Genomic DNA, 26454 nt, shown 5'->3' on the forward strand with positions numbered 1-26454 from the left:
GTTACTGAGTATGACACCAATGAATGCAATTATTCACAAAATGCTGGAGTAACTCAGCAGGTCAAGCAGCATCTCAGGAGAGAAGGAATGGGTGACGTTTCGGGTCGAGACGCTTCTTCAGACTGATGCAAATGCATTCATTGCATTTAAGTGGTCCCTTTCAGAATAGCAGGTAGTGATATTCAGCCTACGCTGATGCAGTAGAGCAGGCAAAATAATAAAAGATCCATCCCACCCCGGCCACCGTCTGTTTGTTCATCTGCCCTCTGGTCGACGTTTCAGGTCGATCAAATCCCGAACAAACAGACTTAAGAACAGTTTTTACCCCAGGGCCATACGAGAACTGAACACTACCTTGCACTAGGCAACACCGTTAAAAAATCGGTCATATAATTGTATTTAATTGTATTTATGTATTTATTTGTTTTTGCATTTATTGCATATATGTTTGTACGCACCGTCAGGATTGGCTATTTTTTAATTTCGTTGTACTCGTTGCAATGACAATAAATGAATATTATTATGATAGTGGGGTGCCGCAAGGCTCGGTGCTGGGACCAGAGCTATTTACAATATTCATTAATGATTTAGATGAAGGAATTAAAAGTAACATTAGCAAATTTGCAGAGCTGTGTGAACTGTGAAGAGGATGCAGGGTGACTTGGATTGGTTGGGTGAGTGGGCAGATGCATGTCAGATGCAGTATAATGTGGATAAATGTGAGGTTATCCACTTTGGTGGCAAGAACAATGCGGCAGATTATTATCTGAATGGTGTCAGATTAGGAAAGGGAGAAGTGCAACAAGACCTGGGTGTCCTTGTACATCAGTTACTGAAAGTAAGCATGAAGGTACAGCAGGCAGTGAAGAAAGCTGATGGCATGTTGGCCTTCATAACGAGAGGAGTTGAGTATAGGAGCAGAGAGGTCCTTCTGCAGTTGTACAGGGCCCTGGTGAGACCACACCTGGAGTATTGTGTGCAGTTTTGGTCTCCTAATTTGAGAAAGGACATTCTTGCTATTGAGGGAGTGCAGCGGAGGTTCATGAGGGTAATTCCCGGGATGGCGGGACTGTCATAAGATGAAGGAATTAAATGAATGGGCTTATATTCACTGGAATTTAGAAGGATGAGAGGGGATCTTATAGAACCATAAAATTATTAAGGGATTGGACATGCTAGATGCAGGAAACATGTTCCCGATGTTGGGGGAGTCCAGAACCAGGGGCCACAGTTTAAGAATAAGGGATAGGCCATTTAGAACTGAGATGAGGAAAAACTTTTTCACACAGAGTTGTGAATTTGTGGAATTCTCTGCCTCAGAAGGCAGTGGAGGCCGATTCACTGGATGCATTCAAAAAAGAAAGTTAGAGCTCTGAGGGCTAGCGGAATCAAAGGATATGGGGAGAAGGCAGAAACGGGGTACTGATTGTGAATGATCAGCCATGATCACATTGAATGCGGTGCTGGCGCGAAGGGCCGAATGGTCTACTCCTGCACCTATTTTCCATGTATCCATGTATGTAAGAGACATTTGGACCAAAAGTGGGCAGGTGGGTCTAATGTAGATGGGGTATGTTGGTCTGCATTGGCAAGTTGGGCCAAAGGGCCTGTTTCCATGCTGAATGACCCTATGATGTCGAGAATGTTTGAAGATCTTTGTACAGTTTTTGTTTTGTGTACATTTTTATTCTGAATATCTATTTTGGGGGAGAAAAATTAAACCAGAGGCACCTAAACTGAACCTGCTTTTATTTTTGAAGCAAGTAAGTGTTTCCCAGAAAAAAAAAAGTTTTCTTCGAAAACTATTGACAACCTTATGGACTATATTCCAGTGACTCTGCTTGTATTCACTGGAATTTAGGAGAGGGGATGTTATAGAAACATATAAAATTCATAAAGGATTGGATAGGCTAGATGCAGGAAAAATGTTCCCGATGTTGGGGGAGTCCAGAACCAGGGGTCAGTTTAAGAATATGGGGTTGGCCATTTAGGACTGAGATGAGGAAAAACTTTTTCACCCAGAGTTGTGAATCTGTGGAATTCTCTGCCTCAGAAGGCAGTGGAGGCCAATTCGCTGGATGTTTTCAAGAGAGAGTTAGATTTAGCTCTTAGGGCTAAAGGAATTAAGGGGTATGGGGAGAAGGCAGGAACGGGGTACTGATTGTGAATGATCAGCCATGATCACATTGAATGGCGGTGCTGGCTCAAAGGGCTGACTCGTGCCTACTTTTGTTTCTTTTGAGGAAAATAAAGTCCAGGCCGAAGGTCTCTGGGGGAAACGTGTGGTAAACAAGGCCTCGAGGTCAGCAATAACCGGACTCCATTCCTCGCTGACAACCCGCATTTTCTCACTCCAAAGATAAAGTTACCACCAGACAGAACCAGCGACTGCAACTTGCCTGACTGCCCATGAAGGGAAGATGCCAGTCTCCCGCCTTCAGTCGTGATCAAGTGCCGCTCGGCTCTTTCCGTCGCCCGGTAACCGTCACTCGGCCTTTTCCGCCACCACCGTCGCTCGGCTGTGTCCGCCACTGCGTATGTTCACCGCCACTCGGCAGTTTCCGTCACCGGCGCGCCGCCACTCGGCAGTTTCCACCACTGCGCATGTTCACCGCCACTCGACTCTCTCCGCGGCAGTGCGCCACCTGTCACTCGGCTATTTCCGTCACCACTCGGTTCTCTCCGCCGCCTCTCGCCCTGTTTACCGCATTCGGCCGTTTAGTCCGTTACTGGCCCGCGTGCGAGGGGAGCGGAGCGGCCTCCTCCCGCCTCCTCCCCGCCCATGGAGTCACGGCGTGTGTTACACAACTGTCGTCGAGCACAGCGCCCTTCTCCTCATAAACAACCTCCCTCACACTGCAAAACCAACGTCTACGATGCCGTGAGCGCCGAGGAGTGTTGACATTTGGTGCAATATGCATTTCATTGACTTTGTAGCGGGGTGGGTTGCAGGTAGGAAACCTCCTCTCTGCTGCAAGAGTTTCTAAAGTGAGAGAAAAAACACACACATTTGCTGCAAGAAGTTGTCGTTTTATGCCGATGTATCACGTTTTAACAATTAACAACAACAAAACAATGTCATTTGTCAGGTTTGAGACTTCGCAATTTTTAAATGTCTGGTTTCAAATCGAATCAGTTTGTAGATATTTGTTCATTTGTACATTCACTGTCTAATGTTGCTTATGAATGTCAAATGAACATGTCAGCGGTTTTAAAAGTTGGCACAACATGCTGAAGTTGTGTACTTATAGCATTGAGGCTTATTAAGATGCCATTGAAACTAATGAAAGGTCATAATGAGGAGCTGTGGGACATGACACATATATATATGTGTTTTGTGAAATGTAATATTTCTATGATACTTTAATAGTAACTCTTAGCCAGTTGAGATAAACCTTTTTACTAATGCACTCCTTCCTGAGCGATATGTTTGAAAAAAATAATACACAAATCATTGAAGTTATCAGACGAGTTCATAAAACTTGTGAACGAAAATGCAAACTGCTGGAGGAACTCGGTGGGTCAGGCAACATCTGTAGAGGGAATAGACAGACAACGTTTCAGGTCTGGACTCTTCCTCTGACTGATTGGAGTTGGGAGGAGAAAGCTGGAAAATAGGATTGGGGATAGGGTAAAGTATGGCAAGTGATGTGTAGAACTGCAGATGCTCGTTTACTCAAAAAGACACAACGTACTGGATTATCTCAATAGACAATAAGTCTATATTCGGCCCTTCGAGCCAGCACCACCATTCAATGTGATCATGGCTGATCATTCTCAATCAGTACCCCATTCCTGCCTTCTCCCCATACCCCCTGACTCTGCTATCTTTAAGAGCTCTATCTAGCTCTCTCTTGAATGCATTCAGAGAACTGGCCTCCACTGCCTTCTGAGGCAGAGAATTCCACAGATTTACAACTCTCCGACTGAAAACGTTTTTCCTCATCTCCGTTCTAAATGGCCTACCCCTTATTCTTAAACTGTGGCCCCTGGTTCTGGACTCCCCCAACATTGGGAACATGTTTCCTGCCTCTAACTTGTCCAACCCCTTAATAATCTTATATGTTTCGATAAGATCCCCTCTCATCCTAAAATGGGTTAGGCAGCATCAATGGAGAACATAGATGGGTGGTGTTTTGGGTTTGGATCATTTTTCAGACTGATTGTGGTTGGAGAGGGGGGAAGAAAGCTGGATGAGAGGAGGGGTAGTACAAACACTGGCAAATAATAGGTGGATACAGGTGTGGTTGCTGTCTGCTGGATGGCTAGAGGTGAAAAGAAGACAAGTGTCAGATAGGGTAAGAGGAAGAGTGAAATGTAAGGGAGGAAGGGATATTGGTGGAAGAGGACAGGGAGAAGGGGGAATAAAGAGAAATGGGATTTGAGGACAGATATGAATGAGTTGGGTGATTCGAGAGGGTGGGAGGAATTGGTGCCCACTTGGGAGTAGGCACAGGAAAGAGATGGGGGCATGGTGGAATTACTGGAAATTGCAGAGTTCATTATTAATAGAGACCCGGGTTCGATCCTAACTACGGGTGTTTGTCTGTACGGAGTTTGTACGTTCTCCCCGTGACCTGCGTGGGTTTTCTCCAAGATCTTCGGTTTCCTTCCACACTTCAAAGACATGCAGGTTTGTAGGTTAATTGGCTTGGTATAAATGTAAAATTGGCCCTAGTGCATATGGTGTTTTATTTGTTACATGTACCGAGGTACAGTGAAATTCATTGTTAGACAGAGCTCTAGGGGCTAGCGGAATCAAGGGATTTGGGGAGAAGGCAGGCACAGGTTACTGATTGTGGTTACAGCCATGATCACAATGAATGGCGGTGCTGGCTCGAAGGGCCAAAATGGCCTCCTCCTGCACCTATTTTCTGTTTCTATGTTTATTACCATTGTGTTGTAAGCTACCAAAGCAGAATATAAGGTGTGTGGCCTCACTCTGGCAATGGAGGAAACTCTGGACAGAAAGTTCAGCGTGGGAATGTGAAGGGGAGTTAAAGTGGTTTTGTGCTTGGGGGACCAAGCACAATTGTTCAGTGAAACATTCAGACCTTCGCTTGCTCAGTAACATTCCCAGTATTGCCATTAAACCTGGCGACAAAGGCGATGCTGCTGTAGTCTGGCAGGCTCTACTGTGCTGAGGCCTGGTGCCAGCTCTCGGTCACCTCCTCATGCCTACCCCTTGACCATGACCCACATCATCCCAGACCCCAGATCTCATCAACTCTAGTGATCTCCATTCCACAGCAGTCCTGTAATGCCTGTTTCTATCTCCTTTGCAAAATCTGCCTGCTCTGAATGTTCTCTGCTGCTGTGTCTGAATCCTCTACCCAGTGGTGCTATGGTTCACCTGGAGGATTGGGGCAGTTCAAGTAGGCAGCTCTCCACCACCTTCTCAATGGAATTAGGTGTAGGTAATAAATATTGACCTTACCAACAATTTCAGGCGTTCTTGAGAGACACAAAAAGCTGGAGTAACTCAGTGAGAGGTGATTTTAAGTAGATTGTTCAGTGCAGATTAAGATTTATGATGGTACGTACCAGCGAAATGCCACTCTTTTGTTTTACAGCCATGAGCCACGTACATTTATTAATCTTGCATGCCGGCACCTTTTTGCCTACAAAGAAAGTATTGTTAAGATACATTATAAGAAAGAGGTTAGGAAATTTGGAGATAAGAAGCCACAGGTTTTAAACAGAGAAAGTCAGATTTAGGATTGAAGTCTATAAGTTTTCATTTGTGCAAAGATTGCTCAATGTATGGAGTAGATTCTGGAATAATAAAGGCAGCATTCCCTGAATCATTTAAAGAACTTGGTCGTGTAATGGGTTCACTCTGGGTAGGTCAAGTAAAATGGAACAATTAGCTCAACCAAATCCCTTGTGATTAGATACAAATATTGCGAACCTCTGAGAAATTCTCAAAAATAGTATTGGTGACTTAGAGGAAGGCAGGAAAGTCATTAAGGTAGAAGAAAAATGACTGCGCTCGTAAATCAATAAATAAAGTGCAATAGAGTGATAAATAGATAGGGTACACATTGTTAAGAGTAATTTCTATGCCTCAATCGATTAGATTGCTGATAATTCAAGGCAAAGTGGCATGAACATTAACTGCATTCCACAGTTTCACCTTGTGTGCTGTCACATTTAGATTGTGGGTAGGTAATTAGAATGAATAAAAATATTTGTGGTTGTGAGTTAAATCAACATTTACATTGTATAAACTGTTATATTGTTTGTTTCTGCCTTATATGATCTTTAACTTGCAGAACATTAATTGGAATGCAAAACTTTGCTAAAAGATTATTATTTCATCTTATTTCTAACCTTTTCCATTTGATTTCATTATTGATATTTACAATGTATTCCATGCTGAGGCTATTGTTATGCAAGTTTATAACTTCAGTGCATACTTTGTGTCTTTTGCAAACATTGTTAGATCGTTTCACAATAAAAGATATGTTATTCATTGAATTTTCAGTATTCCTTTGATAATTGCAATTTTATCAAGTATGCATTGATCGGAGCAGTTTCCTCTGCTCATTGTACTTGAAGTATTTCCATCTGTAGCTGAGTCAAATATCTATTGATGTATAGAGTTATCTCCTTAGTATCTCACATAAACAAAAAGAAAATTGTAGTTTGTGTAATACACTCAAATGACTCCAGCAAAATAACTGGACATCTTCAGTATTGTTATCTTCTCTTTCTCTGACTGTAAAATGAATCGTAAAAGCACACACAAGAAGATCAGGAGGTAATTGAACCACTTCTGGAGCAAGACTCTATTTTTTGTTTTCAATTGCTGCAGTAAAATGTTGCCATCTCTGATCCTGATCAATATTACTTTGGGGGGCATAAACAGCATGAGCAGTTCAGGTTTAATCTTCGATTCTTTTGTTGAGAAGTTTGCATGTTGGTCTTGAAATCATCCCCTAGCTCTCTGGTTTCTCTGGTATCCCCCAGCTCTCTGGTTTCTTTCCACATCACCAAAATATGCAGGTTGGTCAGTTAGGTAGCCATTGCAATCTTCCCCCTGATGCAAAGATGGATGATAAAGTCTGCGGAGAATTATTGAGACTGCAAGGAGAAGAGGTCACAGGGTAAAATAAGTGAGGAACTGGGATAGCATTGTAAGCCACTTTAGACTCAATGGGCCAAATTGTTTATTTCCTTGTTACAAGGAAAATAATTTCTGGTCTAATATTTGCAGGCCAAGGAAAAGTTTCTTGGGTGTGCTGCAGATATTTATTGCAGGATGCATTTACATTTTATTGCAAGTCTGTGTGGCAATGAACACACCAAGCAGCTGGAATTATATGTTGCGCAGTATATTACGAACTTAAATTAGGGTGTATCGCCCCAACCATGAGTCTGAAGAAGGGTCTCGACCCGAAACGTCACCCATTCCTTCTCTCCTGAGATGCTGCCTGACCTGCTGAGTTACTCCAGCATTTCGTGAATAAATACCTTCGATTTGTACCAGCGTCTGCAGTTATTTTCTTATACTATGTCAAGAGTTGTCAGAGTTATGGGGAAAAAGCATGAGGGAAAGATCGATCAGCCATGATTGAATGGTGGAGTAGACTTGATGGGCTGAATGGCCTAATTCTGCTCCTATAATTTGTGAAGTGTTTTATTGTCATACGTACTGAAACAGAACAATGAAATTCTAACTTGCAACAGCACAACGGGTTTGTCATGGAGTCATACAGCAATTTATTTAATTTTTACAGGGTTACCCAAACTGTAGCAAAACAAAGAATTGCTGAATCTGCATCTGCCGACAAGCACTAGATTTACACTAATCCCATGTTATTCTACCCACATTCTCATCAGCTCTTTCAGACTGAAGAAGGGTCTCGACCCAAAACATCATCCATTAGTCTGAAGTAGGGTCTCGACCTGAAACGTCACCTATTCCTTCTCTCCAGAGATGTAGCCTGTCCCGCTGAGTTACTCTAGCATCTTTATGTCTATCTCGGCTCTTTCAGACTGTACACTGGCCAATTGGCACTAAACTTGCCAATCAACACATTTTAGTGATGTAGGGAGAAACTTAGCAGAAGCACGTGCAGTCACAGGGAGAATGTGCAAAACTCCACACAGATAACATCAGAAGTCACTATTCAACTCGGATGCCTGGATTTGAGCAATTAACTGCATCACGGGTACTGAAAAAATAATATTGTTATTTTAGGAGACATGATCAAATGCCATGAACTAAATTTAAAGGAAGTTTAAGCTGTTTTCCCTTGCTTTCTGAAAACATGCTTTCTGACTTTTGCAAATCATAATATTTAATAAATAAAATGATGGATTCCACACTTTTGTCTGCAAATTCAGGTGCAATTTTTTGTAGATCACACTGCGTTTTAAGCAAACCTTTGGCTAATCGTGCTTAATTGCAGTAGAAATGAGAAATATTTAAAAAAAATATTTAATCCAGCTCCAAAGTGAAAGTTCAGAATGTGAATTGGTTATTTGCAGCTGACTGAAGAAACTTTGCTTTGCTTCCAACTCTTGTTTTTCCATGATTCTTTGGTGAATAATAAATTGGGAGCGTAGGATGGAAATCAGTTGTTTCCAGCGACACTGATTATGGATGAATGTTACAAACATTAGGTCAATTCATGCAACTGATTCTATGGTAATACAAGTTTCTATATTGTATCTGTATACAGGGCAAAATAAGTAATAACTGAGTTAACTTCACATAAGTGGCTTTTCATAGATGGAGGATTCCATGATTTAGAAATGTAATGTTAGATGAGTATGTTCTAGAGTTCTAAAGTTATTAGAACATAATTAAAGTTATGTTTTGCATTCGCTGTTGTAACAACTGCACTACAACCACAGGTGGACTTGCTACAGTTGTGGGATATCCTTTGGATACGATCAAGGTAACGTATATATTGTATTAGAAGTACAGCTAGATGTAGTCCATATTTGCATGTGCGATATTAGAGCTAATATCAGTTGTCTCATCAGGTGAGAATTCAGACACAACATATGTACAACGGCGTTTGGCACTGTATCCTCTCAACTTATCGGAGAGAAAAAGTAAGTCTGCATAACTTTGAAATTTAGAGTCATTACTTATGAAACCATGAAAAAAACATATATTGCTCAGTGATGGTGTTCTTGAATGTTACTGTCCTTAAACTAGAAATTGTAATACTTAATTTCTGAAATTTTGGATGGAAAACATAACTTTAATTACATTCTCATATCCTTGATATTCTGTAACATCTTCCACCTTGCAGAGAACATGCTATTGAATATGCCATCTATGAAAAGCCAGCTATGTTTTGAGGAAATTCCAGAAGTTAAGCAGTTCATTTTCTGGTTATACACAATATCTCGTGCAAATTAATTCCTCTATAAAACTATAAAATTTTATCATAAATTGCAAGGCCTTCAATTACAGTCAATTGATCACTTTCACTGTCATTTGCTGACATAACATATTGCATCAACAAACAATGGAAAGCCATAAAGTCAAGTAAGTGGCTAAATGCTGCTCAATAAAACTTTTTAAAGCTTAGTAAAATAGATCTTTAGGGCAATTGATCTCAGATTGGCTTAATTGGTCTACCTGTTTTGTTATGTTTGTTATTTAAAATTGAACATTTTGAAGACAAAGTCCCTTGTGCCGGTTCCACCATTCAGTGAAAGCACAGAGTGTGTAACTTAATTCCTTCCACTAGTTCTACTTCCCTTCATCCCGTTCACTCAGAAAGAATATTGATCTCAGTTTTTGAGTTGCTACTTGAAGTCTCTACAGTCTTTCTGGTGGGAGACGATCCCACATTGCTGCCATCCTTTGCATGAAGAAATGTATCTGAATGTTTTCTCATGCACGGGCCAACATTTGGGAAGGGAACCGTCAGTGAAGACCCCTGTCAGGTCAGCATGTTTCTGATTTCCTGCTGTAACACGCAGGTGTGGAAGTAGGAACACACTGAAGATTGGATACTGGCATATCTGACCTCCGATTCAAGGGCTTGGCTCAACTTTGAGCTCCTCCATGCTGACCAGTGTGAAAGGTATACCTTGTATCTGACCCTTCAGCTTTATGTCAGCCCCTGCTATAGCACATCCTCATTCATATTAATAAGGTCACGGCATGGATGGAAAGGGAAAGGGCAGTTAAATTCTCTTTCTTTATTTGAATCGACATTAATGTTTACAATTTATATTAGATAAATATGGCTTTAGTTTTAGCATGGTTACATCTGTTACAATTATTTTAGTTGTTTCTGATTACCAAGGACGTTTGTAAATCATTGTACAGATCTTCTGATGGCTCAGTTTCAGTTTATTGTCACGTGTACCGAGGTACAGTGAAAGGCATTTGTTGCATGCTAACCAGTCAGCGTAAGGACAATACATGATTACAATCGAACCATTCACAGTATATGGACTCATCAGGGAATAATATTTAGTGCAAGGTAAAGCCAGTAAAGTCCGATCAAAGATAGTCTGAGGGTCTCCAATGAGGAAGATAGTAGTTCAGAACCGTTCTCCGGTTGTGGTAAGATGGTTCAGTTGCCTGACAACAGCTGGGAAGAAACTGTCCCTGAATTCTGGAGGTGTACGCTTTCACACACTTTTGCCTGATGGGAGAAGGGAGAAGAGGGCGTGGCCAGGGTGAGACTGGTCCTTGATTATGCTGCTGGCCTTGTCGAGGCAGCGTGAGGTATAAATGGAGTCGATGGAAGGGAAGTTGGTTTGTGTGATGGTCTGGGCTGCGTCCACAATTCACTGCAAGCGAAGCTGAAGACGTTACTTGGGGCGTAGGAGCCTGAGGATCTGCCACCTGAGACATGTTTGCTGCTCTACCTTCTGGGGAGACTACTTGGACCCGTGGATGTGCAGTAATATGTGTGGGGCAAAGGGAAGAGAGGGAGCACCATAGGGGCTGAACAAAATCTTATCCTTTGTGCCCTCCTGCCCTGGAATTCCCCAACATCAGAAAAACCTCAATCAGTACATTTCCAAATCACAAAACCTTGAACCAAATCAGACTTTAGCCTTCTATCTTGCAGATTTATGCAATAGCTCCTTACAATCTCAATCTTGGAGCCTTGGCAACATTTGGGTGAATCTGCACATCATCCCTTCCAAGGCTGGTTTATTCCTGTAGAGCTCAGAACTGTCGACAGTACTGCAGATGTGGCCTTTGGTGCAGCAAAAATATCCTCCCATTTTATTCCACCATTCTAGTTTTAAATGCTAAAGCTCAATTAACTCATTTTGACTTTTGTTTTGCACCCAGCTTATAAATTTGAATGATCTGTGATTTAGTATTTAATGAAGAGATTTCTTCAACACACATTGCAGAGTTTGGATAGTGGAACCAAATGCAAACTGAACCAAGTTGATCATGAATGGGACACGAAATGAGATAACCTTCCAATTCTTAATGTTGTAATCCAGTTGTTTATATCCCCATGGCAATGTCCATGAACGTTTGTTGTCTTTCCACAGGTTTACGGGTTTTATAAAGGAATGGCTCTGCCTGTTCTGTCAGTGGCGATATGTAGTTCTGTTTGTTTTGGCACATACAGAAATTGCCTTCATTTCTTATGCCAGTTTCGGCATGGCAGCTCTGCTTTGAAACCATCGAGACTTGATGTTTTTGTTGCTGGCTGTGCTGCGGGGACCACTGAGGTAAGTTTGTAATGCAATCACTCTTCTGTCTTTTGCACATTACCTTTTGTTTCAGCTCTGGTTATGTTTCAGCCCAGTCTGAAGAAGGGTCTCGACCCGAAACGTCACCCATTCCTTCTCTCCAGAGATGCTGCCTGACCTGCTGAGTTACTCCAGCATTTTGTGATACCTTCGATTTGTACCAGCATCTGCAGTTATTTTCCTACACATCCCGGTAATTAGATCATTTAATTAGTTCTGTACCAACTGCCCATGGGGGAACAATGTCAGAAATACAAATCACTTGGAAAACATGAAATAAAACCAGAAAATGCATTTTTAATGTTAGCAGGTCAAGTCCATAATCATAAATAGGAATTAGAAAAATGCTGGGTGTGACAAAGTTTGAAGTTGCGCAGAAAGAAAGGAGGGAGGGCAGGGATGGGCGAAACAGTAGGTCTGTCACGGGGTGGGGGCATAGAGAGAAAAACAACAAAGTCTGATTGTGCAAGGCAAATGTGTAGAATGGGTTTAGAGGGGAGCTATTGGGGATTAGCAGAATTAGCAGAATTAACATTTCTTCAAATACTCATTCATGTTCCCACAAGAACACCTCTTATTTGAAGGAAGTGAACGGAGTCGAAGAAAAAGTTGTTCAGTGAGAATACATGTTCAACGAGAGGAGGACAGTAGCAGGCGGAGATTTTTTCAGCATGTGTTCATGGAAGCTTGGTTCCTTTAGGAAGGAGATGAGGAGGAATTTCTTTACTCAGAGGGCGGTGAATGTGTGGAATTCTTTACCACAGAGGCTGTGGAGGCTGTCTTTGGGTATTTTTAAGGCAGATATAGATAGATTCTTGTACGGTTTCCAGTTGATTCGCAGTACATGGAGTGCCCTCCATAATGCTTGATACAAAGACCCATCATTTATTTATTTGCCTCTGTACTGCACAATTGAGATTTGTAATAGAAAAAATCATATGTGGTTAAACTGCACATTGTCAGATTTTATTAAAGGCCATTTTTATACATTTTGGTTTCACTTTGCAGAAATTACAGCTGTGTTTATACATAGTCCCCCCATTTCAGGGCACCATATTGTTTGGGACACATGGCTTCACATGTGCTTGTAATTGCTCAGGTGTGTTTAAATGCCTCCTTCATGCAGGTATAAGAGAGCTCTCAGCATCTAGTCTTTCCTCCAGTCTTTCCATCACCTTGGAAACTTTTATTGCTGTTTATCAACATGAGAACCAAAGTTGTGCCAATGAAAGTCAAAGAAGCCATTATGAGACTGAGAAACAAGAATAAAACCTTAGGCTTACCAAACCTTAGGCTTACTAAAATCAACTGTTGGGAACATCATTAAGAAGAAAGAGAGCACTGGTGAGCTTACTAATCGCAAAGGAACTGGCAGGCCAAGGAAGACCTCCACAGCTGATGACAGAAGAATTCTCTCGAAAATAAAAAAAGTCCCCAAACACCTGTCTGACAGATCAGAAACACTCTTCAGGAGTCGGGTGTGGATTTGTCAATGACCACTGAACGCAGAAGACTTCATGAACAGAAATACAGAGGCTACACTGCAAGATGCAAACCACTGGTTAGCTGCAAAAATAGGATGGCCAGGTTACAGTTTGCCAAGAAGTACTTAAAAGAGCAACCACCGTTCTGGAAAAATGTCTTTGGACAGATGAGACGAAGATTAACTTATATCAGAGTGATGGTAAGAGCAAAGTATGGAGGAGAGAAGGAACTGCCCAAGATCCAAAGCATACCACCTCATCTGTGAAACACGGTGGTGGGGGTGTTATGGCCTGGGCATGTATGGCTGCTGAAGGTACTGGCTCACTTATCTTCATTGATGATACAATTGCTGATGGTAGTAGCATAATGAATTCTGAAGTGTATAGACACATCCTATCTGCTCAAGTTCAAACAAATGCCTCAAAACTCATTGGCCGGCGGTTCATTCTACAGCAAGACAATGATCGCAAACATACTGCTAAAGCAACAAAGGAGTTTTTCAAAGCTTAAAAAATGGTCAATTCTTGAGTGGCCAAGTCAATCACCCGATCTGAATCCAATTGAGCATGCCTTTTATATGCTGAAGAGAAAACTGAAGGGGACTAGCCCCCAAAACAAGCATAAGCAATACAGCAATGGCAGCAATACAGGCCTGGCAGAACATCACCAGAGAAGACACCCAGCAACTGGTGATGTCCATGAATCACAGACTTCAAGCAGTCATTGCATGCAATGGATATGCAACAAAATACTAAACATGACTACTTTCATTTACATGACATTGCTGTGTCCCAAACATTACGGTGCCCTGAAATGGGGGACTATGTATAAACATTGCTGTCATTTCTATATGGTGAAACCAAAATGTATAAAAATGCCCTTTATTAAAATCTTTCAATGTGCACTTTAACCACATGTGACTTTTTCAAATTGTGGAGTAGAGGCAAATAAATAAATGATGGGTCTTTTCCCAAACATTATGGAGGGCACTGTATGTTTATATGGGAAAAGACTAATGAAATAGACTGATATTAACAAGCAAAAACATACTTTAAAAATCAATTTTATTGATGTCTGTAATTAGCTGCAAAATGATCATTGCTTTTGTAGTCACATCTTTGTTGGAGATGCCTCGTAGAATCCGTGCTCATCTCCACGTCTAACCTTTGGTGCAGGACTAAGGAAATGCTGCTGGTTCAGTTTTCAAACGAGGCATCAAACTAAGATGCCAGTTCATTTAGATATAAAATATTCAATAGCGAGGACTTCCGGTGGCGCTATGGAGGGCTAGAGGGTAACGCCAGCCAGCTCCTCGTAAAAAACGGAGAAAAACCGGGGATAAATCGACCTACCTGCTGCCTGCTGGCCCTGCACCGATTGCTGTGAGTGACGTTATCAAGCGCGTGGCTTATAATGTTTCCACAACACAGCCCACCCACGGATAGAACGAAAAGTCGGGCTACCAGGCAGAATCCGCGGGAAGGCCTGACTGAAGCCTCGGCCTCAGGTAGGACGTTATCCCAAGAAGATGTGACGAAAAAATTGACCAAAAAAGCGGAAGGTGAGGAACTCAAAATTTTTATTGCAAGTGAAATTTCTGGTTTGAGGGAAGAAATAAAGCAGATGAATGTTGCTGGAGAAATAAAAAAAATTAAGGAGGAAATGAATGACTTAAAGCTTGAGACTAAGAATATAGCAGATGATTTGAAGAATGATTTGAAGAAAGAAATCTCTGAAATATTATTTGGACTATCAAAGGAGATGAATCAGAAAATTAAAAATGGGAAAGTTGAATTTGATGAAAGGCTGAATCCAGTGGAAAAGGCATTGAATCAGCAGACGGGTGCTATAAAAGACCTTGAAGACCTAGCCGAAACAAGCGCTCACACTACAGCAAAGCTCGTTACAGAAACTCAACGTCTAACTGATATGCTGGTCAAAATAAACGAGAAATGTACTGAACTGGAAGGTCGCCAGAGAAGACAGAACTTAAGAATTGCAGGTATTCCAGAAGGGGAAGAGAAAGATCAAGATATCCGAGAATTCACTGCAAATTTACTGCAAAAAGTTTTATCTCTGGACCAAAAGCCTCAACTAGCCCGAGCACATAGAGTGATGAGACGCCAGACAAGAGTAGGCGCACCCCCAAGACAAATGATAATAAAAGTACAAAACGACTATGTTGTGGAGGAGATAATGCAAAAAGCATCAAGAAACAGAAAGCTTGATTTTAAGGGTCACAGGATCAGCATTTACCGAGATTATCCAGCAGAGGTTGCAAGGAAACGAAAAGCATTCAACGAGACCAAAAGTATTCTGAGGGAAGTGGCGGATTTGAAATATGGTGTTAGTTATCCAGCTACCCTAAGAGTTACTTATGACAAGAAGGAACACTTTTTCACCGACCCTGTGAAAGCACTGGACTTTGCCAAGAAGATTATACCATGAGAAGACCCCTGATGCCTCATCATGAAGAAATGACTTTGCAGGGCTGCATGGAATTGAATTGATGACTAAAGAAGCTGAGAAAGAAGTGGATCGGAAACTCTGCTATGGATACTAACAACTGCGCTACTAATATAATTAACTAATGAATACTAAAATTATACCGCGGCATTTTTAATAATTAGAATTAATAATTATTACTAATGACTAATACTTACTTATAAAGTTACTTATAATGGAATGATCAGAGTTAAATACAGAGCTTGATTTTATTTGTTATGTTTGGAAATCTGCTCTCTTTTTTCTTTTTTACTTCCTGCTAGTAATTTTCATAGTTATTTTTACTTTTATTTTTCCTTTAATTCTGGGTTTTATTATTTGTATCTTAACACTTCCGATTATTGGATCTTGATATACCCCCGGTAAAATATTGCCATTCCAAGAAATATAGGGGCTGGATAAGTTCGAAACATCAACTACGGAAGTCGGTAGATGGGTAGCCATGTTAGTATGGCTAGCACTAACTGCACTAACATTAGATGTAGTTTTTTCTTTCTTTGTGCACAATACTAATTTTCTAACCTATCCTCTTTTTTTTTCTATTACTAATTATCATTATTATTTTCAGTTTGAACGGAGTTACAAATTGGAGCAAAGGAGATATATAGGTGAGAGGCATTTAAGAGTCTTAAAACTCATCTATTCAGAGTTCGGGTGCGGGGTCGGGTCTGTCGAACTGAACCATTGGCTCTATTACAGACCGCCATAGACAAAAAAATGCAAGATTTAAAAATGAATACGGGGAATGAAGGAATAACGTTTTGCAGTTGGAACGTTAAAGGTATTAATGAACCAATTAAGAGAGGTAAAGTATTAGCACATTTAAAAGCAATTAAAGCGGACGTGATTTTCATCCAAGAAACACATTTAAAAAAAGATGCCGAGCATAGGCTGAAAGCTAAATGGATAGATAAAACATATCATTCTTCTTTTACACATAAATCAAGAGGCGTAGCAATATTATTTCGGAAAGGTACTTTATTCAAACACACATCAACTATAACCGATAAGGATGGCAGATACATTATTGTAATAGGAGAATTAAATGCACAAAAAATGATTTTTGTCAATGTATATGGACCAAATTTTGATAGTCCACTGTTCTTTAAGAAAATATTTAACTGCATTCCGGAAATAGCACAACATAACTTAGTAATTGGAGGAGATTTAAATTGTACTTTAGATTCCTATTTAGACAGATCAACAAGACAAAGGAAAACCAAATCACATTCCAGTGACTTATTAAATGCATATATGGATACTAGTAATATTAAAGATGTTTGGAGAGTGGAAAACCCAACTGGACGAGAATACTCATTTTATTCACCTGTACATAAAACCTATTCAAGAATAGATTATTTTTTGGTCGACGCTAAACTTATCTCACTCACTTATAATTCAAAATACCATAATATTACAATCTCAGATCATGCACCTTTAACATTTATGATTAAAATAAATGGTAAAATGGAAAAACGGGGACAATGGAGATTTAACCCACAAATATTAAAAAATAAAACAACTCAGGAATATATTACAGAACAGATTAAGATTTTTTTCGAAATAAATGATAAACCGGAAATATCTTCTGCCCTACTATGGGAAACTTTTAAAGCATATGTCCGTGGAATTATGATATCTTCTCAAGCATTCTATAATAAAAAGAATTGGAGGGAACAACAGGAATTAGAAAAGGAGATTAAACAATTAGATACAGAGAACGCTGCTAATCCATCTATAATAATACATAATAAAATCGCTGCACTGAAATATAAATTAAATAAAATATACTCAGATCAAGTCGTAAAACACTACCAATACACCAAACAATCACAATTTGAATTTGGAGATAAACCTCATAAATTACTGGCTCGTCAACTTAGAAAGATGGAAGGAGAAAAAATAATCCACAGGATTAAATCACATACTGGCGAACCTTTAGTACAACCTAAAGATATTAATGAGAGATTTCTGCAATATTATAAAAATCTATATTCAGCTAAAACGACAGAAAATAGGATAGGAATAGAAGCATTTTTTAAAAAATGTAATCTGAAGGGGTTGGATTTACAAAATAGAGAATCACTAAATGCGGAAATTTCAGTAAAAGAAGTTGAAGAGTCTATCAGATCATTAAAAAATGGTAAAACACCGGGACCAGATGGTATCGGTTCGGAATTTTATAAAACATTTTATGATCTGATCACACCACGTCTGAAGATACTTTATGAAAATATCTATATTTGTCAGAAACTACCAGAAACGTTAAATGAATCTATTATAACACTTATACCTAAAATAGACAAAGATCTGGAGGTCCCAGGATCATATAGAGCTATAGCTCTTTTAAATACTGATCAAAAGATACTAACGAAAATATTAGCACAAAGATTAAGCACAGTTATTAATAAACTAATTCACCCCGATCAAACAGGATTTATACCAAAACGATATTCCTCATATAACCTCAGACGATTATATAATATTATATATTCGAAAAGACTTAGTAATTATTTCGTTAGATGCGGAGAAAGCCTTTGACCAAGTGGAATGGTCTTATTTGTTTTCGGTTATGGAATTTTTTAATTTGGGAGAGAAGTTTATCACTTGGGTTAAATTACGATATACCAATCCAACAGCTAGAATAATAACAAATCAAATACTATCAAATAAATTTAATCTATTTCGAGGTTGCAGACAGGGTTGTCCTTTATCCCCACTATTGTTTGCACTTGCATTAGAACCTTTAGCTCAACGGGTGAGAATACATCCTGAAATATATGGATATGACACCACAAATACTGAAAATAAAATTTCTTTATATGCGGATGATGTATTACTTTATATCACAAACCCGGAAATTAGTATTCCAAATTTACTAAAATTAATAACTGAATTTGGATCATATTCAGGATATAGTATTAATTGGAACAAAAGTGAACTTATGCCGATAAGGGTAAATAATCTACATATATTACAACAATTTCCTTTTAAGATAGCAAACGAAAAAATAAAATATCTTGGAATTTATGTAACAAAAAGATTTGATTCTTTATTTAAATCTAATTTTCCGCTCTTATTGAATAAATTAAATAAAAATATTTTATATTGGAAAACATTACCAATCTCAATGATAGGTAGAATTAATGCAATAAAAATGATTTTTCTTCCACAATTATTATATCTTTTCCAAATGATTCCGATATATCTTCCTAAAAATTTTTTTTAAAAGATTGATTCCACAATCACTAACTTTATCTGGGATTATAAGAGCCATAGAATAAAAAAAGAACACTTATGTAAACCAAAAATAAATGGAGGTCTAGCTCTACTAAACTTTACGTTTTATTATTGGGCAGTCAATATTAAAAATATTAACTTTTGGTTAGTAGAGACAGATAAACAACCAACCTGGTTAAAAATGGAAAAAGAAGATTGTTCGCCCTTTGAAATTAGTTCGATTTTATTTGCCAATAATAAAATAAGTAAGAAAACCTATAGTGAAAACCTCATAATAGATAGTGGAATACGTATTTGGAAACAAATAAAGAAAATATTAAAATTGGAATGTATACCACTAGCTCTTACTATTGTAAATAACATCACATTTAAACCTTCAATGATAGATAAAGGTTTTTTACAATGGAAAAACTGTGGAATTAATAAGATGGGAGATCTCTATAGGGAAAATTTTTTCCTTTCATTTCAAGAATTACAACAAATTTATGGATTACATTCAAAAGATTACTTTAGATATTTACAAATTAGAGATTATGTAAAAGCAAATACACATGAAATTAGAAATAGAAAGACAGAGATTTTAGATGAATGTTTAAATAAACACCCAAATACAGAAAAATTGATATCATATATTTATAATATTCTACTGGAAAACGACGCTCCAAGTACAGAAATATATAGACAATCATGGGAAAATGAATTAGGTCAAATTATTAGACCTGATATATGGGATGAAAGTTTACAACACATACATCACTGTTCGCTAAATGCTAGACACTCTCTTATACAATTTAAAATATTACATAGACTACATTATTCAAAAGCTAAATTACATAGTATTTTTCCAAATATATCTGCCATTTGTGACAAATGTCAGCAATTGGAAGCTAACTTAACGCACATATTCACAAACTGTGAAAAAATCACTAAATTCTGGACAGAAATATTTAAAATAATTTCGAATGTTGTTAATATGAAGCTGATCCCTGACTCAAACTTAATAATACTGGGAATATTAGAAACAGATCAATTAATAACAACGAATCAAAGAATTTTTATTGATTATAGTTTAATAATTGGGAAAAAATTAATACTGAAATTCTGGAAAGGTCCTACATCCCCCACAATTAAAATGTGGATTACAGGAATGTCGGAGACACTTCATCTGGAAAGATTGAGACTTGTTCTAATGGACAGGTTGAATCTTTTCAGAGGAATATGGTCTCCATTTATTGTATATTTAAAGGGTCAAAATGGCTTGGTGCGGGGACCTGACCGTGGCCTGAATAATGGAATGGAGGAAGAATTATGAATAATAAATCATGGATATATCTCCAATGATAGATAACTTTTTTAATACTCCATTCATTTCTCCAATTTGGATCTCTTATTTTTATTTTATTTTTCTCTATCTCTCCCTCTCTAAAAAAAAGTATAGAAATATGTAGGACATAATTGTTAATATTAATAATATCACGAATGTATGTAATAAGTAAATTTTATTGATATGTATTTATGTTTAATAAAAATATTTATCAAAAAAAATAAATATTCAATAGCAATTACTGAAAATTGAAGCTCTTCCAGAGCTGTGGCCAATGTTAATCTCCCAGTCAGCACTGCATAAATGTATTCACTGGTAATTTATAATAATAATAATAATAATACATTTTATTTATATAGCGCTTTTCATATACTCAAAGACGCTTTACAGAGATTTTGAGAACATAGGGAAATGAATAAATAGATAAATAAGTAAATAAATAAATGAACAGAGAAAGGAGACAGAAGGTGAGGTGACCTTCAGTGGTTGAAGGCAGTACTGAACAGGTGAGACTTCAGCGATGTTTTGAATGTGGTGAGTGTGGGGGAGTCTCTAACGGTTTGGGGTAGTGAGTTCCATAGGGTGGGAGCAGCGATGGAGAAAGCCCTGTCCCCCCAGGATCTGAGTTTAGTCCGGATGTGGGGGGATAGGAGATTGGCAGCGGCAGAGCGGAGGGTGCAGGTGGGAGTGTGCCTGTGGAGGAGGTCGGTCAGGTAGGATGGGGCCAGGTTATGGAGGGCTTTGTAGGTTATGAGGAGGATTTTGTACTGGATTCTCTGGGGGATGGAGAGCCAGTGGAGTTTATAAAGGACGGGGGTGATATGGTCACGGATCGAGGTGTGTGTGAGTAGACGGGCAGCGGAGTTTTGAATGTATTGAAGTTTATTGATGATTTTTGAGGGTGCGCCTTAGAGGAGGCTGTTGCAGTAGTCCAGACGGGAGGTGATGAAGGCGTGGATGAAGGTTTCTGCAGCTGTGGAGGAGAGGGATGGACGGAGACGGGCAATGTTTTTGAGGTGGAAGAAGGCTGTCTTTGTGATGTGTTTGTCGAAGGAGAGGGTTTGATCAAGGATGATTCCAAGATTCCGGATGTGAGGTGAGGTGGATACTGGGAGACCATCAATTTATGTGTGGGAAAGAAAACTGCAGATGCTGGTTTAAATCGAAGGTAGACACAAAATGCTGGAATAACTCGGCGGGACAGGCAGCATCTCAGGAGAGAAGGAATGGGTGATGTTTCGGGTCGAGACCCTCCTTCAGACTGATAACTGGTCATTTATTTCAGTGATAATTCCAGTGCAGAATTGGCTGCTATTAAGCTCCCTGGGACACACAGAGGACATGAAATATTTAGCAGAGATAGAAGATTTTTATTTTGTCTGGTGTGTTAAATATTCTCAACACCCCTGTCAATTGAGTTTTTTAATTTCTATTTTGGAAAGAGCAATAAAAGTAGCAGTTCTGGATGGGAGAGCAGGAGCAGTCATTTAATAGAAATCACTTATTCTGAACCTGGGTAGTGTTCATAATATTATTTCATGTAAAAAGATTAAGTATACAGGACGTCCAATATAGTTTCATCAGATACATTGGGGAATTCCCTTTAAATTGACTTCTATATTGGAATTCTCCATCAATAGATTATAAATTTTATAAACTTCAGTTCACAGCACATAACCTGCAGCGTAGGTTCATGAGATTGATCCCTGGGATGGCGGGACTGTCATTTGAGGAAAGATTGAAAAGACTAGGCTTGTATTCACTGGAGTGTAGAAGGATGAGAGGGGATCTTATAGAGACATGTAAAATTATAAAAGGACTGGACAAGTTAGATGCAGGAAAAATGTTCCCAATGTTGGGGGAAGTCCAGAACCAGGGGCCACAGTCTTAGAATAAAGGGGAGGCCATTTAAAACTGAGGTGAGAAAGAACTTTTTCACTCGGAGTTGTAAATTTGTGGAATTCTCTGCCACAGAGGGCAGTGGAGGCCAAATCACTGGATGAATTTAAGAGAGAGTTAGATAGAGCTCTGGGGGTTAGTGGAATCAATGGATATGGGGAGAAGTTGGGCACAGGTTACTGATTGTGGATGATCAGCCATGATCACAATGAATGGCGGTGCTGGCTCAAAGGGCCAAATAGCCTCCTGCACCTATTATCTATGTTTCTATAACCAATTTCAGGGTTTATGGTAAGTTGATGTTAAAAATTCTTTTTTTGAACTTGCATATCTTTTCCTAATCCATCTTTGAGTGTTTTTTGAGCACCAATTAAAAAGAACCGACATTTATAAAATCTTGTATATTTTTTTCCAGGCTATGGTGTTTGCTCCGATTGACTTAATCAAGATAAGGCAGCAGAATCAGACACATCCTCATCAGCCATGTCAAGGTCCTTCATCTCATGGCTTGTTAACAATGCCCAAATACAGAGGCCCAATACACTGCCTGATAACAATATTAAAAGAGGAGGGCACACTGGGATTGTACAGAGGCATTACTGCATTGTGGTTAAGAGACATTCCATGTTTTGGATTATATTTTGTAGCCTACTCCGTTTTTAGTGAACAACTTACTCCACAAGGACAACATAAACCAGGTACGTATAATTTTAGAACCATTTAGAGGTCAGATTGTGGCGCGTCGAAAAAGCTCGAAATAAAGGCGAGGTGCCGGGTATTTCGGGAGCGATGTGTTTAATGGGTTCTCAAGACCAGTCGGGTCTGCCAGAGAGCGATCGCGCCTAAAACCCCGTCCTTTATACCCGTAGCTAAGGGCCCCCCCCCCCCCCCCGGACCGGTCCATTCCCGTGCCGAGGGGTCGGTAGTGGTATGGCCCGACCCTTGGGAGCCGCCGGTCCGACGAGATGTCCACCGGCACCCCAAAGCAAGCAATCCAGTGCGCGGCCAATGCACGAGCGCATGTAGCTGTGAATGTGTCGGCCAGCGGTATGGCCTCCGGCCACCGCATGAAGTGGTCCACCACCGTGAGGAGGTAGGTGATGCCCCCCCACCGGCAAGTTTTTTTTTTTACAACAACGGTGGGGACTTGGAATACAATGCCAGGGGAGGTGGTGGAGGCAGATACGATAGTGGTGTTTAAGAGGCTTTTAGACAGGCACATGGAAGTGCAGGGAATAGAGAATATGGATCACGTGCAGGCAGAAGAGATCAGTTCAGCTCGGCATCATGTGTGGCACAAACATTGTGGGCCAAAGGTCCTGTCCCGGTGCTGCACTGTTCCATGTTTTATGATGCTATTGCCCATCTCTGCTGACATAATTTGGCTAATGTTCATCAAATCTTTCTAATTTGAAATTGTTATCCTTGTGTTTATATCACTTCATTCACACTCTTCTCCATAACTATTTGCTTTTTATGCACCGCTCAAAAAAAGCTCTCCTTTCATCCTTGCATTCTGTGAATTGGGGTTGGGCATTTTTTATTCTAAAAGTAAAATTCTTGTGCCCTTTTAGGGTGGTTGCATGCAGACTGACATTGTGGAATAATGAAAATGTGGAAACATGTTACCGATCAAATATTTGAGTTAGTAAAAGGTTTTTCACAAACAGATTGGTTGGGCAAGCTGGTGGCTGGCGGATGTGCAGGCACGACTTACTGGATACTGGCAACTCCAATGGATGTCATGAAGTCTCGAATGCAGATGGATGGCATGGGACAGCAGAAATATAACGGTGTGCTGAACTGTATCACTCAAAGTTTCAGACAAGAAGGAATGAGGGTTTTCTTCAAAGGCCTGAGCTTGAACTGTGTGCGTGCCTTTCCTGTCAATGGAATGACCTTTGCAATATATGAAACTGTGCTTGTATTCCTCAAAAAGGCAAATTTACAGGATTAGTGCATCACACAACATTTGACAGCAATGCATCTTTATATATTAAAATTTACACAAGGCTTCATGAACTTGATTGAATATCTTAAATATAGATAGCTGAATGTGGACTACCCAGAGCAATAAATCTCAGACACAACTTTCAGTTTCGTTTTTGAAACAGGTTGATCAATTTTGGGTGTTTAAGCATTTTTTTTTCTAGCACAACTTCCACTTGTGGGGAGACTGAAGAAATTTGGCGTGTCTCCGGTGACTCTTACAAACGTCTGTGGATGCACGTGGAACGCATACTGTCAGGATGCAGGATCACAGCCTGGTTTGGGAAGAGCTCTGCCTAAGACAGCAAGAAATTGCAGACTTGTGATGTAGCCCAGTCCATCACACTGGACTCCCCACTGGTGACGTCATCTACACTTCACGATGCCTTGGGGAACAACAGCTAACGTAATTAAGCTTTATCCAACTCCAGTCATTCTCCTCCCTGCTCCCATCAGGCGGAAGATACAGAAGCTTGAGAGCATTGTACCACCAGACTGAGGAACAGCTTCTTCCCTCTGTAATCAGGCTTCTGAATGGTTTTACCATAAGCTAGGGTACTATCCGATTCATCTTGATCCCATTTTGAACATTGGACTTTGTTTATGGAACTGGTGCGCTGTAATGCTGAGAACTTTTCTTCACTCTGTCATGTTGTGCAATGGATGTAGTGACTTCTAGCTGCAAAACGTGCATCAGTTGGTCACCTCGGCTCCTGCTTAGTCCCTCCTAAATCCACAACTTCTACCACCAAGACATGGACAAAAGGGCCATGGAAATACCACTCTCTGCGGGTTCCACTATGTTCCACCTCATCCCGTCTTAATCCTGACTCTGGTCAACAGCACCATGAAAATACTTACAAGAAGGGTGGCAGTGAGTCTAAAGTTGATCTTCCACTGCATTCCCAATTAAAGGCCAACAAATGCTTGGCTTGGTAGCAACTCTAAGTGGCTGGAGAATGAATGAATAAATAAAGTGCCTTTGCCTTTAAACGCCTTAAATGTTCAATTATTACTGTCGCCAATTAATATTGTGCCAATTAATATGGCTGCAGAAAGTGAACTAGAGAGAAATATATATTTTGGTATAATTTGCACATTTATCTGTGCCAGTGTAAATTTTAACGTTGCATCCATTCCTTTGGGTGCTGAATGCTTATTGATGGTTATGTCATTGAAATAATGTCAAAATAATACTTATTTTTGCACATTATAACCTAAATACAGCATTTTTGTATTGATTTTACAGTTTGGCAATGGATTGAGCTAAATAAGAACAAAAATATTTTTTATCGTTTGCAGTATTTTCTTGGTGTGCAATTTAAATATTCTTAAAATATTAAAAACAAGTGCATATTAATTAATGCAAAAGGTCCTACATGTTAATTTGCAAATTAATTTAAATTCATTTTGTTCTTTCAATGTCAGATGCATACAGCATGGAAACATGCCCTCTGGCTATTGTCTATACTGACCATCAACCACTACATCAGCCTACATTCATCCCATTTGTTAATTTTCCCCCTATTCTTGTCATTTCCCCCCCACAATTCTATAACTCAAGTACACACTCATCTACACACAATTTTTACAACGACCAATTAATCTACTGCCCACGATGTGGGAGCAAACCAGAGCTTTTGCACTACCTGCTGTACTCTTGAATGAAGTAACTCAGCGGGTCAGGCAGCATCTCTGGAGAGAAGGAATGGGTGACATTTCGGGTCGAGACCCTTCTTCAGACTGACTCGAAATGTCACCCATTCCTTCTCCAGGGATGCTGCCCGACCCGCTGAGTTACCCCAGCATTTTGTGTCTCCCTTCGATTTAAACCAGCATCTGCAGTTATTTTACGTACTCTTGAATGGTACCATTTGCCTGGATAGCAGCTAGCAGGCAAAAAAGTTTTACCATATCTTATACACATGTCAATAATTAACCAATATATCCTGAGGAACCCACATGGCCACAGGGAGAACATGCAAACTCCACAAAGACAGGAGATGAGGTCACGATTGAAGCTAGGCCTCCAGTGTTGTGAGGCATTCACTAGACCACAGGAGTAGAAACATTTATTCACAAAATGCTGGAGTAACTCAGCAGGTCAGGCAGCATCTCGGGAGAGAAGGAATGGGTGACGTTTCGGGTCGAGACCCTTCTTCAGACTGAAGAAGAGTAGAAACATGTTCCTTTTGTTTGCTACTTACAAAAATAAATTCCTTTTTGCATATAAAGAGAATTAATGAGGGCCAGGACCATGATATATCTTGATGGACTTTTTAGTTTAGTTTAGAGATACAGAAACAAGC

At 39.7% G+C, this 26454-nt stretch overlaps 1 protein-coding gene across 6 annotated transcripts; it reads left to right on the top strand.

The window, feature by feature from the left end:
* The first annotated feature begins 2710 nt into the window (after nucleotides 1-2710).
* Nucleotides 2711-25118, top strand: slc25a47b (solute carrier family 25 member 47b). Of its 6 annotated transcripts, XM_078406027.1 has the most exons (7): nucleotides 2711-2952; nucleotides 8575-8656; nucleotides 8866-8909; nucleotides 8998-9069; nucleotides 11500-11682; nucleotides 22572-22854; nucleotides 23827-24451. In XM_078406027.1, the coding sequence occupies exons 4-7, from the start codon at nucleotides 9019-9021 to the stop codon at nucleotides 24111-24113; spliced, it is 804 nt and encodes a 267-aa protein (XP_078262153.1). In that variant the 5' UTR covers nucleotides 2711-2952; nucleotides 8575-8656; nucleotides 8866-8909; nucleotides 8998-9018; the 3' UTR covers nucleotides 24114-24451. The 6 variants fall into 6 exon arrangements, with proteins under 6 accessions (XP_078262153.1, XP_078262157.1, XP_078262152.1 ...); XM_078406031.1 differs by lacking the exon at nucleotides 8575-8656 and having other exon boundaries at nucleotides 24310-25118; XM_078406026.1 differs by lacking the exon at nucleotides 8575-8656.
* Nucleotides 25119-26454: the final 1336 nt, after the last annotated feature.

This window comes from Rhinoraja longicauda, chromosome 10 (genome assembly GCF_053455715.1).
Source record: "Rhinoraja longicauda isolate Sanriku21f chromosome 10, sRhiLon1.1, whole genome shotgun sequence".
In the NCBI taxonomy this organism is placed as follows: domain Eukaryota; kingdom Metazoa; phylum Chordata; class Chondrichthyes; order Rajiformes; family Arhynchobatidae; genus Rhinoraja; species Rhinoraja longicauda.